General features: G+C 35.8%; 2 protein-coding genes across 2 annotated transcripts; one reads left to right on the forward strand and one right to left on the reverse strand.

Annotated features, from left to right (window-relative positions):
* Positions 1–1,429: 1,429 nt before the first annotated feature.
* LOC140814162 (protein RETICULATA-RELATED 4, chloroplastic-like) lies at positions 1,430–7,328 on the forward strand. Its single transcript, XM_073173045.1, has 8 exons — positions 1,430–2,119; positions 2,843–2,911; positions 4,230–4,361; positions 4,481–4,534; positions 4,617–4,661; positions 6,163–6,302; positions 6,799–6,924; positions 7,006–7,328. The coding sequence occupies exons 1-8, from the start codon at positions 1,595–1,597 to the stop codon at positions 7,049–7,051; spliced, it is 1,137 nt and encodes a 378-aa protein (XP_073029146.1). The 5' UTR covers positions 1,430–1,594; the 3' UTR covers positions 7,052–7,328.
* A 4,015-nt stretch (positions 7,329–11,343) lies between these two features.
* Positions 11,344–14,022, reverse strand: LOC140814562 (uncharacterized). The gene is made up of 3 exons (XM_073173584.1): positions 13,488–14,022; positions 12,851–13,069; positions 11,344–12,763 (listed from the first exon to the last, which is right to left on the reverse strand). Exons 1-3 carry the CDS (start codon positions 13,764–13,766, stop codon positions 12,203–12,205), a joined length of 1,059 nt encoding a protein of 352 aa, XP_073029685.1. The 5' UTR covers positions 13,767–14,022; the 3' UTR covers positions 11,344–12,202.
* Positions 14,023–18,112: the final 4,090 nt, after the last annotated feature.

The raw sequence follows: 18,112 nt of genomic DNA on the forward strand, positions 1-18,112 counted from the left end.
GACCCTAGCTCCAACCATGCCGGACCCGCCTCGAACCAGCCACTCTTAGGAATTGACTGAACTCTCCTAGACTGATCTAACACTGGTCCCCAGCCCCATGCACGCGGATGTGCCTGGTTCAACCGAACAAGCCAAAACCGAACCTATCTAACCCTAGCTTCTTCGATCTACCCCTAGACCATGAACAACTATACTCAAGCCATCCTAGACCACGTCTCAGACCCACCAGGGTCTAATCCAGGATTGGAACAACTGTTGCACCGCTGCTCCCCTCCTATAACTCGATCGAGCCAAAACCGAGCCAACCCAAGAAGATCCAATCAGCAACCTGCAGGATGTGTTCCAGCTCGGATGTTTCCACCTAGAGACCTTCTCTAAACCTCTTGTAGATCGTCCCCTAACCATCAAAACATGGCAGCCTCTTCATCCATGTCAAAAACATGAGTCATATGTCATGAAAGTCAAGTTTTCTCATGCAATTCAAAGAAAAACATGAAGGAATACCAAAGGAACGGGGCAATTCTCATACTGAATTCTCCTTGAAAACAAGGCCGAAAACCTGTTGGTGTATGAGTGTGTGCGTGCGGACGAGAGGGTGTGGGGATGGGCTAGGGTTTGAGTGAGTTTTGATAATAAAATGAGTGAATATTGGGCATGCATTGATTTAAAATAATGAGGTGTAGTAGGCTTGACCCAAAAATATATTAAAACAAGCCCATTAGACACAATAACACGCACGTAAAATATTCCGTTTTGATATGTTTTCAAAAATATTACTCGAGCACTCAAAAAATCCTCTGTTTTGCTAAAATCGATTATCGGTTTAAAATATGACTCGACATGTAAAAATACCACAAATAGCCTGTTTTCAAAAATCACCTATCACACACATCATATATTAAATAATTTAAAAGAATTATTTAATAAAAATATTTTTCCTTAAATTGTCTTCAGTCTGTGTCCTCGTTCGTGCAATGAATACTGCAAAAACCCTAGTTTGTGCAATTCTAGTAAACGGTGACATAGCATCATAAAATCATGTCATGAACATACATTTAATGCATTTAAAACATTTGATTAAGCATTTTTATTTTTTAATAATACTCTATACAGTCAGGTTACATCGTTTAAATTTATAGACCTTATAGATACACTATCAAATATCATGTAAAAAACATGTCAATTTTAATATTCTTGTCCAAATCATAATTGGCAAATGTATTCTCATCAAGTTAAAACAATTTTTATTTGAATCAGGATCGAATTTTCATGACCAAACAATTTGTATATTCTACATTTAGAAAATAGCCTAATATTAATATTATTTTTTAAAATTTGTCTATCCCTGAATTAAAATATTTTTTATTTTTTCATTTTATATCTCTAAACATTATCATACTATTTTTTTTTAATTACATTATATTTTAGTGATGGTGGACTGGAGTTGAGTAGCGGTGCTCACATTTCAAGCCAGTTGTCAAGTTCTGAGACCACTCACCCGCTTCTACAACTACCCAACTGCCGCCCTCAACGACCCCCGCCACGAAAACCACCGGGAGGGAGACCTCCGCCGTGTTCTCTCGCGGCTATTACCATGGCAAGCGCCTCCTTTTCTCGCATCGCAAACCAAATCATCGTTTCTCCGACCCCAAGAAGCAGAAATAACCGCCACTGGCCTCTGTGCTCCATCACCTACCCATTATTGGCTACCTCTAATTTTTCACTGAAACTCAAGTTCCTTCATACTCCACGTCGCCCTTCATTCGTCTCCTTCTCTGGTGGAGACGGAGGGGGAAGTGTGGGTGGAGGTGGAAGTGGAGGCTCTGGTGGTGGCGGAGGAGGAGATAGCGATGGAGATGCAGGAAAGAGAAACAAGACGGAGGCGATCATGGCCTTGGTTGAAGCGGGCAGGTCATTGGATAGCATTCCAAAGGACTTGGCAGCTGCCATTGAAGCAGGGAAAGTGCCGGGTTCCATAGTGTGTCGATTTTTCGAGCTCGAGAAATCTCCTTTTCTAAGCTGGTTGCTCAGGTTTGGAGGGTTTAAGGAAAGATTGCTTGCAGATGATCTTTTCTTGACTAAAGTAGCCATTGAATGTGGTGTTGGGATCTTTACTAAGGTTGCTGATTTTCCTTAAACTTAGTAAAAAAAAATTATGGTGTTTTCTTCGTCTATTTAAATTATGATGTTTGGTTACAAGATGATTCGCTTTTATCCTTGATTGATCTAGGAAATAGCAGTTACGTTAGTAGAGGAGGGCTTCTCTAATAAAGGCTGATGAGTTTTTGTCCAGAGTACAAGGACAGATGCAACTAACAAGGGCTAGCCTTTCAAGTGTAATCTTCAGAGAAATCCAAGTTTTTCCACAAGATAAATTAAGCCATTTCCGTTAAATCTTGCCTAAATTTTCAGATCAGCCACTGGTTCTAGGTGTCAAGAAGCTATTGAAAAAATAATAATTACTGAAACTTGTGGCTTTAAACTCTTATTTTATGGATAAAAGATTGTATTTTGGAATTGGCTGTGGGAAGTTGAAATGCTTCAAATGGGAAGCTCTGAGGATCTCTTATTTAACCCAAATGGTTACGTGAATGGGAATTTTTTTACTTTAGCTTTGGCATGTATGACCATATCAAAAGGGCAACTTTGAAGTTGAGCTTTGTTGGAATTGATATGTGTTGCTATATGCTAAGTTATTGTAACCTTTTCTTATATCAGTTGCATGGCATTTTTTATGATTATTTCCATGTCACCTTCAGTGCTTCTCATGTTGAAGCATTTGTTAGATCTTGCATTGTCATGCAATCAGAGTATGTGATCAAATTTGTTGTCTATTCTCTAGACTGCTGCAGAGCTAGAAAGGCGTCGAGAAAAGTTTACCAAGGAGCTTGATTTCGTCTTTGCCGATGTGGTATGCTTGTTTTCACATTATTTTATCTTGAGCGGTTTTGGAAAAATGTGCTCATTTAATTTCAAAATATACTTGTTTGGCAATTGGTACTGTTTTACACAATAACAGTTGGGTCTGCTACGACATGTGGATCCAAATGTTGGGCAGTAAAGCAGACATATGTTAATGTATAGACTAAGAAACAAGTATATTAGAGAAGATCAAAGAAAAATTTAGGGAAACATGCCTGAGATAGTATGGACACGTAAAAAATCAATCAGCAGAGACTCCAGTTAGGAGATGCGAGAAACCCAATTAATAGACGAAGACGGAGATAAAAAAAAAAGACTTGGATGATACCTATTAACCGTGATATGCATTATCTAAATATCGATGGGGATATAATAGGAAATAGAGCACAATGGCATGTAAGGATCCATGTAGCATTTCCCACTTGGTTGGATGAGGCTTGGGTGGTTGTGTTGTGCATGTGATCAAATGCTACAAGATTAGTTGGAGTGTTATATTTCCAGTTTGCCATAATGGTTTCCCTGTGCACTAAATGAATGTTTATTAGCTATAGATACCTAAACTTGGAATTGAGCTTCACTATGAGCTATTCATCTTGAAATTAGTTGTTCATCTTTTGTTTGGATTTCTAAATTAAAGGAGGAAAAAACTATTAGTGGATATTTTTTTATCTTATCAACTGGTATAACCATTATTTATGTATAGCAATTACCCTAGACACGCTGGGGTGGGGTGGGGTGTCTATTTGTAAAGAAACAATGGAGTGAATGGACTAGCTGGGTTTGTTTCTGACTGAATAATGTTTCCCGTAATCTGGACATTTGAGCTGGAAATCTAGAGTTTACTGTTTTGTTTACAGTTAATCTAGGATTCTTGGAAATATACAGATATTCCTTGAATTTAATGAAAAATCAATGTATATGGATATCCTTGACCAGATTGTTTCTAAATGTTCTGGTGTTTTCTGATGCGTAACATGGAAAGAGACGACACATCTGGGCTTTTCACTTGGATACATTGCCCTAATAATCTGTGCTGAGTGAATGGCCAAAATGGTTACTTCTTGTTATGGTTACATACCAACCAACTTGAAAAACACAAAAATTGTTTAATTATCTTTTAACTTGAATTTTTTGCTTAGCATACAGTCTTGAACTTTCCCATCAAGTCATATGTTGTCAAATTTCTGTGATATTGCTTTTTTTCCATTTGGACAGAGTGTTCCTTTATTTTTGTCTCACTAACATCAGATGATCTTAATTTTAATGCCTTTCTTTGTTTTTAATATTTTCTAATAATCTGTGTTCAGGTAATGGCCATTATTGCAGATTTCATGCTTGTTTGGCTACCTGCTCCTACTGTTTCTCTCCGACCTCCTCTAGCCATCACTGCAGGAGGTCTCAATAAATTCTTTTACGGGTGCCCTGATAATGCATTCCAGGTCATCTTAAATAATTGTCACTAATTCTTCTTGAATATATATCATATATGTATAGTTCGGTTTTCAAGGGGGAAAAGCCCCAAAATATAGTTATTGAATAAAATTTGGTGCTGCTGCAGGTTGCTTTGGCAGGAACATCTTACTCATTTTTACAAAGAATAGGAGCAATAGTGGTTAGTAATTTACTTATTCAACATTATTTCAATAATTGATATAATCAATGAGTTTGAGTGTTTGTTATCATCTGTTGTTCAGAGAAATGGGGGGAAGCTTTTTATAGTCGGAACTGGCGCATCTCTGGTATGTCAACTCTTTGAGTAGTGCATAAGTTGCATATCACTAAAACTGCATTGGATGAATATATTTAAGTGCGAGGACTTTGATTTGACAATTAATTTCAAATGAAACCTATTTTGGGTTAATTTGAAATCTATTGCAATTGTTAATAAATATGCATAGATTAAACGAGAGTGAATTGAAATCCACCCAAATTTATTCATCCAAACAAGTCAAATGGACTTGAAATCCATTATTCCAACTACCTCAATCCAAACATACTCGAACTTCTTAATGTTTTGCTCACTTTGATACCCCTGTCTATATCATTCGTTAAATATCAAAATAGAAGAACAAAGTTGAGCGGCTTATAAAAAATGTCTATGGAATCCAATTGTATAATTGACATTCAATTTTCAGCTGTGGTTAAGATAACCAAATTTCATATGGCACTCAGGTGGACTATGAGGTAAACCTGATTTCTAATAGTCCTGGACGTGATAAATGGAATCAAAGTAGGTCCTCAAGTAAGGGATGTTTGATTAGACGTGTGTTGTTAAGGGGGCAGGGTAACATTGGCTCAAAATTATATTGTATGTGCAGTAAGGATGGTAATAGGTAGTTGCACATAAATTGAGATTGTCATTTATTGAAGAAATATTGATTGACAGCTCATGCTGAATGATCCTGCAAGTCCCATCAGGGGACAGATTCTAGCTGTGAAATTCCTATAGTTCCTCTGTGGATTTTATAATTGAATTGGACATCGGCACGAAGCATCTCTTTGGACGAGTACAATCTTTAGTTATGGCATTTAGAAGTATTGTTCTACATAACTGGTCCATGTGATAATCATATCATTCAACTGAAAGCCACCATAAATATATCGTGCCAATAAAAGATATCCATCTTTCACAAACAGTGATGAAACTCTTTTGCAACATTCAAAATTTTGTTTTTCCTTCTCTGGAATAGAATATGGGGTGAGTCAATATATCCTATATGGACAGAGGGAGCTATGGAGTTATGAGTTAGTTACCTTAACGCGGATCTTTATGAGCTTTCTATATACTTAATGGTGTCATGTAATGGGCTAAGAACAGAAGAAAAATTGAGAAAAAATTCAAGTTGATTAGTATAATTGCATGATTAACATTATTTAAGGGCTGGAGAGCTAAAAATTAAAATGGTCTGACAACTGGAGATACATTGGAAGATAAACATGGCTATATGAGGGGCCATGTTCGAACAATTTATACTGGCTATCTTATTCACCAAATTTTTTAATGCACATCTTATGCATAACCTTAACTAGCAACTATTACTTCTAAAATCATGTAACAAGTTTCATGAAATCGTTCTTTTATCGATGCCTGTCTTATTTCACGGTTCTTGTTTCCAAATAATTTCCCATGTTTACTTCCATAATTCTAGCCTCTGACTTGGTCCTGAATAATTGGGGTCTGGAATATACCCACTGGAGGAAAATGTTGATTAGAATGTCCTCATGATGTCCATTTTACAGGTGGGCACGGGCATAACAAATCTGTTGATCGCTGCACGGAAGGTTATTGATAAAACTTATGCTGGTGAATCTGAAGACGTTCCTATACTATCGACAAGTGTTGCTTATGGTGTCTATATGGCAGTTTCAAGCAATCTGAGGTATACTATTATACATGATTATTGTTGCATAACTGTGTTTCCAGAAGGTATTTGTGTGCTTGATAATTTCCACTTTACATGCCTTTTTTTTCTTGCAGTAGAAATAGTTATTTCTCCTTTTTATAAAATCGATACATGCTGGCAAGGAACAGATTTAGCTTCTTTTTTTTGGCTAGCTATGGGGAACATAAGTACTTGCAACTTCTGTCCTGATCTAGGAGTCCATTCTAATTTATTAATATATTTTAATTGCAAAAAGATCATCATAAATTTCACGTTTTCCTAAATTCATCAAAAGAAGTTGATGTGTGCAAATTAGCAAACTCTATAAACAAGGGTAAAATTAGCACTCTGGTTATTCCTTTGTACCTCTGCGGTTGACTACTTTTCTTTTATCGCAAATATTCTGCTTATAGACAATTTAGCATTTACATCATTGTTGTCCTGCTGAAATTTTATCCAATTGGTTCATTAATCTGCATGATTTTCTGTATAGGTACCAAATACTTGCTGGGGTAATCGAACAACGTATTTTAGAACCTTTACTGCACCAGCAGAAACTCATTCTTGGTGCAACCTGTTTTGTTGTTCGAACTGGAAATACCTTTTTAGGATCATTGATGTAAGACTCTTGTATTAAAAAACGAATATATCTCACTATTTACTTTCGTTTATCAGAAATTTTCACACTCTAAAATGGCAGGTGGGTGGATTATGCACGTTGGATCGGAATACAACCCCGTGAGTAGAATCATATGGGATGATCATGGTCAGACGTCGTTTTATTAACAGTCGGTTGTCCTTTGTATATTTTATCCTTTCGGTGTTCTTTACACAATTACCATTAACTTTGCTGTGGAAGAGGGAACTGATTCTGTATATCTTCCAGTTTGCTAAGGTTTATGAAGTTTAGCCTGCAGCTTAAAGCACCAGTTTGCTTTCTTTGTATCTGTAATAATATTTCTCAATGTTGTGTACATTTTATAAGTTAATCGATATTTTTTTATTGAATCTCATGAACTTGGATATCCTTCTTTTAAAGCTTTTGAATATAATTGCTTATACTCCTAGATGCTGGTTAATTTTGGGATGGTCGTCGGCAAATATATTGGATTATTAAGAACCTTTTCTTGCCAAAGAGTTGATATTCTTCTGCGACATATTTTTATGTACTACGATTATAGTTTATAGGGAGGAAATCTTAACTTACAGACAGGGATGCAGATAAAGTGAGTCAAGTCTGACACCATTCCCTTTATCACATTTATGCTCGAGTTTGAATTTTTATTTTTATTGAAACCCTGCTTCTTGAAGCTCGAAAAAGTGAAATATTTTGAGCCTCTGTTTGGTTCGAACTCATGTCATATTGAGTATGGTTGACTGGTTGTAAAGTATTGATAGAAATATTTACATTGCAATTTGAAGGTGTAGCCTTATAGTCATGTGTTCTTCCCTTTAGTTAGGAATCCATTTATAATCTTGAGCATCATCGACTACCATCATATCATACAAGTTTTAAGCTCGGCTTAAAGTCAACATTGCACAGGGGAATCAACAAGACCTCATTTCTATAATCTAAACCACTTTTAGGAAATTATGGTACTCAACCACTATTGCTAGCAGTTAAGACATCGGCTCTCCTCTATCACAGCTAAGACAACAGGAGTAGAAGGTACGTTACACGCTGGTGAGGTGTTCGGATCGCACTTGGCCACTTCCGGACCTTGTGTCCTTTGTCTCTTTGCTGGAGGAAGTTTAGGGGCATGTCGACTTTTGTGGACCTGTGCACAGATTGGGGACTTATCCTCTCAATGCAGTCAAGAACTTGTTGAAGCAGCTTCTTCAGCTGTACAAACCTCCTATCCATGTTAGTCTGTAGTTCTGTAATCTTCCCCATGGTAGAAGAATCCGGTGTTGCAGATGTACTTTTTTTCCCCCAAAGAAACGGTCATAGGAGATTGACAAGAACATTAACTCCTTGAACCAACAACTAACCACCTGACATCTAACATACACTGATTACTCAAAATCTCATACAAAGATGGAATTTTTTTTGTATTTTTCGAAATATGTCATCAAAACTTTGTTCTTCATTCTCAAATAGCCAACAATTTCTTCTCCAAATGTGCAAAAATGATAGCTGTTATAGCCATCTTTGCTAGGGAGAAAGTCCCTCCGTGAATCCCTCTAAAGGCCTTTAGCAAGGCTTGATGAGAACCCATGAGTTTGTTCATTCTTAACCATTCTCGAATTTTGGTCCGAAGAGAATTCGAAAGTGGTAACGGAAAAACAAATGATCAAAACATTTGTTAAAGTCATCACAAAAAATACATTTATTTTTCCCCATATTTGGATGTCTTTCTACTGTTAAAAACTTCCGATGGGCAAACAACCACATATGGAACATTGTGTTTAGGAATGATACAATTCTTCCACACCAGTGGCTTCCATGCATGACCAGTTCCCATAATTTGGGGCAAAAAAACTCTGGACATTTTATATATCATTCTTTCCATCAAACCAACCACTCAACGGCGCTATAGAGTCATTTACCGAGCCATGAACCAGGATCTCATCACAGATTGAAAATATTTTCCTAACAACACAAGAGTCATTCTTACGTACCTTTTGTCACATTAGGAAATAGCATGTGCGTGCACACGTGGTATTCCGATGATGATTGTCCAATATAATTATGTGTAGTAGACTTTAAAATAAATCATATAATAAAAAATTATTTATGACACAATGTGATTGTGATATATAATCAGTCAACCAAAATAAGACATATTTTAAAAAATATATAAAAGAACATTTATTAATAGATATTAGGACATAAATAAAAAAAGCATATTGCAATAATTTATGATGAGTTCAAAGTTTTTCTTGCTTGATATTCACATACGACACCTTTGTGTATCATTTCTAGTTTTGACTTGTCTCTTTCTCTTTGTGAAAGAAGAAATATTGTCGTTATTTTCAATCATGATTTGTATACATCATTTGTAATCACTAGTTAATTTCTTTTTTTGTTTTATTGGCTTCGAGACTTGGATGTAGGGCTCTGTTTGGTTTTTTCGTTTAATAAAAGTAGCAATTTTGTTATCATCTTCAATCTTCATTTGTGCATTTGCATTGCCATATTTCATATTTTGAATCTTAATTATTTTCTTGCTCCGAGATTTGGTGGCTTGAACTTATTTTGTTGCACTCCTACTTTCATTGATGTGGGTTGAGACATTTTTTTGTTGAATTACCTGATTTGTTCAGCTTTTGCAAGGACTTTTGAATTCCTTCAAATATAATAGAATAAGTTTTGACTCGAGTATTTTCAGTAAATTTGAAGGAAAAAAAAGGGTTGTATTCTTCCTTTTCTGTCAGTTGAAGGGCCATATAGTGTGGTGAAGCACTTCTATTCTGCACAAAACAAAACACACATTAGTTTTAGAGTTGCTTAGGTGTAATTGGTAGTAGCGTGGTTTGAACTAACCTCGTGGACTGACTTTAATTACATGCACCTGCTCATGGTTTACTTTCCGGTATATTGACTATCTTCGTATATTTGTTATTTCATATGTTCTATTCTTCTTCCCTAGAAGAGTTGAATGCTACTTTACTTTCATTTCCAACATATTGAAATAAAGGAATTGGTGGATCTCTTCCATCAGACAGATCAACGGCACCGGGCACAGGATACACAGGCAATGTATGCTAATTTTTCATGAAAAAAAAATTCTGACGGAATTTATACCTTGACACTACTTCGACAAATATATAAACACATTTGTTACAAGTCATCGCATCTTTTATTTTAGTAACCCCCCGAGAACAATTGTTACAAACTTCGTACTAAGGGTTCGATCTATTTTCAACTTCAAAAATATACCTTTGGGAAGATTAGTACGCATTATAATTCATTAAAACATAATATCGATGCATTCGATAACGAAATAAAATTAGTGTTTTTACATCATAATAAAATGGGTAACATTTAATTTTATCTTAAATCGTTACGTTATAAATTTATTTTATCAATAATTAGTTATCCATTAGAGCACTATAAATTCAATTAAAAGTAAAAAAATCAGCATATGTATGTGACTAAAAAAATTCAAAGATGCCCCCACTACCTTTTTTATACCTCTATTATTTTGAACTTGAAACTTGAATTTTTTCCTCATAATATAATAAGTATAATTTATCTTTATATTAAAATTATAAGTTATAAATTTATTTTCCCCAGTGTAAAAAGTTAAAATGGGTTGGGTAAATTTTATTTTTAAAAATAAAAACATTAACCAAAAAGATATAAAAAGCAAGAAGACATTCTAAAATGAGCATAAATTATTAACCGGAAGACCAAACAAATACTTTGTTTTTCCATCGTTTATCCTTAACAAATAATCAACTTTACGAAAATATTCATACTGAATGTAAATATAAAAGTGAGTGTAGAAGGTTAATTTTGCAAATACATAATCATAAAACAATGTCTTTTACCTCAACGTCGTTAAGTCGATACCATAACAATTTAAAATAGGCTAGGTAAATTTATTTTAAAAAATAAAAATGTTAACCAAAAAGATATAAAAAAATGAGAAGAAGTTCTAGAAATGAGAGGAAAAATTAGAAATTGGTAGGTCAAGCAAATAATTTTTTTTTCCATCATTTATCCCTAACAAATAATCAACTTCACGAAAGTACTCATACTGAGTTTTAATGATATAAACATAAAAGTGAATATAATACAGAAGGCTAATTTTGCCATTCCACAGTTGTAAAATAATGCAATATATCCACACTTTTATAGCTACTAACATGAAATACGTGCGATGCACGTAAATACCAATTATATACTAAAAATTAAAAAAAATTCTAAAAACATAATTTGAATCTATTTTATTATTTATCTTAGTTTTATCTTAGCCGAATAAATTAATTAAGAATTTACTAGCTTTTTAAAATAAAATTATTATTATTATTTTAAATCAAACTTTTGGTTGCATTTGATAATATTATTAATTTCTTTAAAATAAAAATATTCAATTCAACTTTCATCACAAGTCTACAACACTGAGGTTAAAGGGATTATATATTTATCGGCCCTTCCTCTAACCTATGGATCCTTTCGACCCATCCGCTTGGCTTTCAACTCTTTCGGCGTTGGCCTTAAATATTGTATGAATAGTTGTATAATGAATGGGAGAGGATCCCCCTACTGTCGAGAGAGAAACAGCATACCGTGCTGTACTATCGAAACATCTTTTTTTGATAAGACGATAAACTACTAGTTAGGAACGTTGCCTTGCCTCTTCTGGATGTTTTTTTGTGCTGGACAGCGCCTCAACTGGCCGGCAGCTCTGTTGGTCTAACGTTTCTGTTACAGAAGGTTGGTCGATTCTGCGAGATATCCGTCCAGCTTCCGGCTAAGATACATTCAACTCTGATCATAAAAGCAAGTGGCTATGTAGCCTCTTTACCGGATGTCTTCTTCTTGGTTCTTCGTGTCGGTTGGTAAAAAGCGAACTGCAACCAAGTATATGCATACTTACTCAAACATGCTGGCAATACACAGATAAGTTTTATGGTACTCAAAACTTATCCAATCGTTCCAATAACCAGACAAAGATTTTCTGATTACATTCATACTTTATTTATGTTGAGAGTTTTCATAGCTTTTTACAATGTCAATGATTGATTGCTTTTGTAAAAGAAAATTTACAAAGATTTTTACAAGGTCAACTATTGACTTGCAGCCCATCTACTTGAATCTATAAGTCTCACCAAGCGGTGAGACAGTTGGGATAGTAGGAATGATTGGATCGAACATCCTATCAATTTATTCATGTTTATTTAGAAGGCTATTGTAACTATGTTAGTGTGAGGTTAGATATTTAATATCACAAAAGAAAAGAACAAAAGAACAGGGTAGGAGTGTCGCTTGTGGCGTCGACGACGGGAGTGGAAGGTACATTGCACACTGGCAGAGTGTGTTGATATTTGACAACTTCAGGAGCTTGTGTCTTTCGTCTCTTTGCTGGCGGAAGCTTTGGGGAACGTCGTCTTTTGCTGTCCTGTGCACAGATTGGGGATGCATCCTGCTTCTCAATGCAGTTGAGAACTTGTTGAAGCATCTTCTCCAGCTCTACAAGCCTCCTATCCATGTAAGTCTGTTGTTCCATAATCTTCCCCAAGCTAGAATCCAGTGTTGCAGAAGTTCTTGTCTCTATATTCAAATCCGCTGATGATTTCAGGCCTTCCCCTTTATGTAGAGGAGAGGATTGTTCTTTCTGGATGTGCTCATGCGTTAGGGCAGGAGTTTTCTCCTCATAAAGTTCCCGGCAGTACTCTGTCTTACTCTGTAACATCCATGCTGCAATTTTGGATGCCAAAGGGTCGACCAAGGAATAGATTAACTTATCATGGTTCTCCTTGGTTGATGTCGAAGGACCGGTAGTATCCTTTACAGTTTGGATTAAACAGGTAAATCAGCAAATAAACATGAAAATGACAAAAGATTAATGGATTAACTTGCATGATATACTAACCCCCACTGGCTTGTTCCTAGTTCTCATTTCTTTCTTGTGTTTTGGGGGATGCTTCTTCTTCCACTTGAGTGATTTCCAAGGGTACGACTTCCTTGGGCTAAACTTTTTCTTCCACTTACTTGATTTCCCCTGGTGGATACGAGGAAGTTGTTTGTTATCTTCCTCTTCTTGTGTTCCATACGCACTTGCAATCCTAGGAAGACATTCATATGCAAGAATCTACATCCACACACACAAAAACTCGGATCATGTGAAAAAAATATGGATTCTTAGATAGTTAACAGATGCAGAAGCACGATACTTTTGCTTACCTGCCGCTGATGTACAAAGTCAATTAATTTGAAGCTATATCTTCGTATACAACTACTTGTTTCTCGTTTTCGCTTCGTGCAAGTTTCGATAAATACCGGCCACATACTATGCGTATAAGGTTATTCAATCTTACAGATACAAACATTATCTCCTTAGAACTAGGAAAGAAAGTTAAATGGTCAAGAATATCTGTTTCATATCACTATACTGTGACCCTCTTCCTACAAGTCATTCTAGTGGATCATGTCGACGATTGCAAACACCAATTCCAAGCACGAGCAAGATCTCATCGATATTAATAGTTATGAGTCAAATTTAGAAGTACCTTTCTCGTAGTTTCCTTGAGATCCTCCGATCCCTGGAACAAAGCCATCTCATCCAACAGATCAGTCACCTCACAAGCCAAATCTATGGCGCTGCGAAGCCACTGCATCTCCCCAGCGTCATCTTTAATCTGTGCTTGAATAGACGACAACATTCGGCTCCAATTCTTGAGCTTCACGTGAATCCTATCCCAGTGGGCGAACATGAATATCAGACCTGAGGCCAACTTATCAAAGATCACCTGAAAAATTGCAGAAAGAAGGAGATCTTTCACCGGCATTTTCTTGGTCGGACGATGAAAAATAATGGATACAAAGTCTCTTCATATAATAGCGTGAACAGCAATATTTGCTGAATTATGTCAGCAAGATGTTCGCATGTTGTAGTCACCCAAAAATGGGATCACAACGTATATCCATCCATTTTATTTTTATCCTCAGAAGTATCACCGATCGAGTCCATTCTATAATTGCCATAATATTCAGATCTTTTGAAACTCACTGAAACTTTCCTCTCGTTGTGAACGTAGAAAAATACATTGGATTGGAGAAGCCTTTTCTACTTGAAACTTTCGGGGCTGTTGCGCAGGACGGCAGAAGTGACGTGAACATTGTATTTTTATAAGGTAAATTGTGAGACTACGGCTTTCTAAACTTTAAACAATTACATGACTTGCGTGTCCTTACAAATATTGCAGGATATGAACATTATAATAATGTTGGTAATGTGATAAGTGTTAGTATCCTTTTCCCGCAACCAAAGTGCAGAACATTACATGGGTGTCGTATGTGTTTAAACATCCATAATGTGTTTAAAATTGTTACATTTGCATATATAACGCTGGGTCCAAACTATTCCTGTTTTTAAACGGCGATATTTCTTTTTGTATATCCTTTCAAAGGATCTCTATCCTTCGATCGTCAAATTAAATCCACAAGCGGAGGCTATTTTCTTTGTTTGGATCGTACAAGAGATCTCAAACATTCTCTGCATTGAGACTAGGACTCATGAATTTCTGTGGGAAGTGCTCGGCCGAAAATTTCTTCTTCAAAAATTATGTTGGCTGAAATATTGATAGGGAGGAGAGGAGTGTTTTTGTGTATTGGATTATGTTATCAACATTTGATTACATATTTATTATAACTAGGAAGTAACGCTCGTGATATCCCGATGATTATTGTCCAAATTTTTAAATCTTGTGCAAACTTTAAGTAAAATTATATAATTAAAAACTATCTATAAAAGAATACAATGATATATAATCAGTTAATGAAAATAATAATGATTTAAAATGTAAACACAAATATTTATTAATAGGAAAATTGTAATATAAGACAAAAATTAAAGAAAACAATAAAAAAAACATAGTGCAATAAGTTATGATGGAATAAAACTTTTTTTTTTGTGTGTCATTTTTATTTTTTGACTTTTCTCTGTCCTTTTGTGTAGGAAGAAAGTTAGTCATCATCTTCAATCATTATGTGCGTATTTCTTTTGGCATCATCAGCTAATTTTTTGTTGTTTTGTTGGCTTCGTGTCTAGGACATAGAACTATGTTAGATGTTTTTTGTGATACCCTTATCCCACATCTGAAAAATTAAAGATTTAAAATGAATTTATAATGGCTTACAATGGACTTCTATAGCAACTTGGGTTACTCATTTTCGTAAAGCGAGGACGGATACGAAGTAGTTGCTATAGGGGCTCATTGTGCAGTCACGCAGCCGCGGGCCCGGGCTCGGGGCGTGACAGAATGATATCAGAGCCGGTCACCGGCATGGAACACCGGGAAATAAGTGCTATGTGGGCAAAGTACTACGTGCACGGGAGCCACCTCTTGAACATGCGGGGCAAAGTGCTACGTGCATAGGAGCCACCTCTTGAACCTGCGGAGCAAAGTGCTACATGACGGGAGCCACCTCTTGAACCTGTAGGAGCCACCTCTAGATTCTCGGTGCTGGTAGATCGAGGGGTCAGGCCGCGACGAGGACGTCTCGTTCTGAAAGAGGGGTGATTGTGATACCCTTGTCCCACATCTGAAAAATTAAAGATTTAAAATGAGTTTATAATGGCTTACAATGGACTTCTATAGCAATTTGGGTTAATCTTTTTCGTAAAGCGAGGACGGATACGAAGTAGTTTCTATAGGGGCTCATTGTGCAGTCACGCAGCCGCGGGCCCGGGCTCGGGGCGTGACATTTTTTCTATTTATAAAAGTAACAAATTTTTTCATCATCTTCCATTTGAATTTGAGCATCTGCATTGACATCATCGAATTTTCGTGATTTGTGCTTTTGCTGGGGCTTTGAAATCCTTCAACTATAATATAATAAGTTGCATTATTGGTCGGAGTCTTTTCAGCAAATTTGAAAAGAAAGTTGTATTCTTTCTTTTCCGGCATTTCATGGGCCATATAAAATGGCGAAACACTTGCATCCTACACAAAACCAAACACAAATTAGTTATAGAGTTTTAAAGTTTGGGTGTTATTGTAGTAATGTGGTTTAAACTAACCCCAGCAACTGACTTGATATATTCTTTCACTGGAAAACCAATAGCAGCAGCTACGTCTTCAAACATTGTAATTTTTACATTATCAGTCTTTTTTGACATTAATCGTATCTCGATACTTGTGCATGTGGCAGTATGATAAATATATAAATGTGTGATATTATTTCATGAATAAAAAACACATATTGATGGATTTATACCTCGGCACTACTTCGGCAATTATATGAACGCATTTGGTACAAGTTGTCGTATCTTTTGTATGTTTTAATAATTGCCCTCGAACAATTGTTACAAGCTTCGTACCAAGGGTTAAATTTGTTTTCAACTTCGAGTACATATCCTTTGAAAGAGTATTATGTGTTCTAGTTTATTAGAACAGAAGATCGATACATTCGATAAACCAAATAAAAATTAGTGCAATAAAACGAAAAGGTTATGAACTTTTTCTCTTACCTCGGTTAAATTTTGGGTTAATTGAGCAATTGATTGATGGTGATTTCTTTATAACATTACAGTTTGAGAAAAATTATGATAATATAACATATTTTTCGAAAGAATCGAATGTAATAAAATGGTTGTACTCACAGAAGAAGGTTCATCAACATGACTTCTCTCCGCCTGTGATAGTGTCATCCCTACGAAACTTGATCGATTGCTTGATTATCATGATGACACCTATGACATCTAATAAATAATGGATATTAATTTGTTATTGTTAAGATTGGAACTTGAACCTAACTCAACCTCAAAAGTTAGCTTCACATAGTTCTAGAATCACATAATTTAGAAGTTTTCATAAAAAAATATTAGTAATACCTCTTCATCAAAAATTATAATCTTCCGGATTGGTTTCGAATTTGCCTTTGAAAATAGGCTGCTTCCTTGTCGAAGAACCTTAATTAAGCACGAGTGTCACGCCTCGAGACCGAGGTTAGTCGACACCAGCGTTATTCAACAATCACATAATTGCTAAACAACAAGTTTTGTAGTACAGTATAAACCAAAACCAGTTTATATCATAAATACCATAAAAATGGAATCGTCTTTACAACAATAACTCTGAAAAAGATAACATTTGCGGAAGCGTTTATAACTTGAATTAAAACTCACAAGAACATATTTTATTAATTAAAATTCTTCATGCGTCCACTATGAGTCCAAAAACTGGTGTATGATTCTTCTTTCTCTATTTCTTCTGATTTATCTGGGAGGGTAGAGTAAGGGGTGAGTATTTTGGGAAATACTCAGCAAGTGGGGGCCGTTCGAGTACAACATAACAAAATGCATAAAAATTCGAAACACACACCTTTCATAACATGACTCATACCATGTGCACATCAATAACCAGACACTGAGATTCATCTACTTTCAATGGTTTACTGATATCAGTCCCTAATTTTTACTCCTCTAAGGGGGCGAGGCCGAATTGGTTATATCCCCACAGTATGAGGGTCATGTCATAGTTGGGATTCCCTCCCATATCCAGTTGAATTCTCACAGTGTTTTAAATATAACTCATGCCAAAAATCGTAACCAGAAGGGTGTAGAAGAAGAATTGTACTCGACCGAATTTTTAAAACATACGAAATGCATAACCGAAATTTACACATTTAAAACAAGCCCACTTACCTTGATCCTTGGAGAAAACGTGAAAATTCGAGAAACATAAAAGAATCATGCAACCGACATTTCGAAAACGCAGTAGCACCATCGCCCAAAAAAGCAGCCGTCTTGAAAAATTCTTTGCGCCTTATTGAACCGTTGGATCGGGCTCAAAATTTCACAGTACGTTCAAAAATTCGTCAAATAAATTATGAACGGCGGAGATTGGGTTTGAAAGTCGTTGGAACCTTCTTATGGATGAAAAACCGTAGGTATGCTGTTTCCAACCTAGAATCTAAGCAGTTGTTTTGCGAAGGTTATAAACGAAAAACTAACTGTTGGATTTGGTCGAAATTTGGATATGTTATTCGAAACATATGGAAGCACATTCTGAACAGTGGAGATCGGATTCCGAGTACCCGAGCGAGAGAAACGAATTTCTGAACTTGGACTTAATTTTGATGACTTGTGCAGAATTTTTGGAGAAGAATTTCGAAAATAATGGAGAGAAAA

Source organism: Primulina eburnea, chromosome 15, assembly GCF_022965805.1.
Source record: "Primulina eburnea isolate SZY01 chromosome 15, ASM2296580v1, whole genome shotgun sequence".
Taxonomy (NCBI): Eukaryota; Viridiplantae; Streptophyta; class Magnoliopsida; order Lamiales; family Gesneriaceae; genus Primulina; species Primulina eburnea.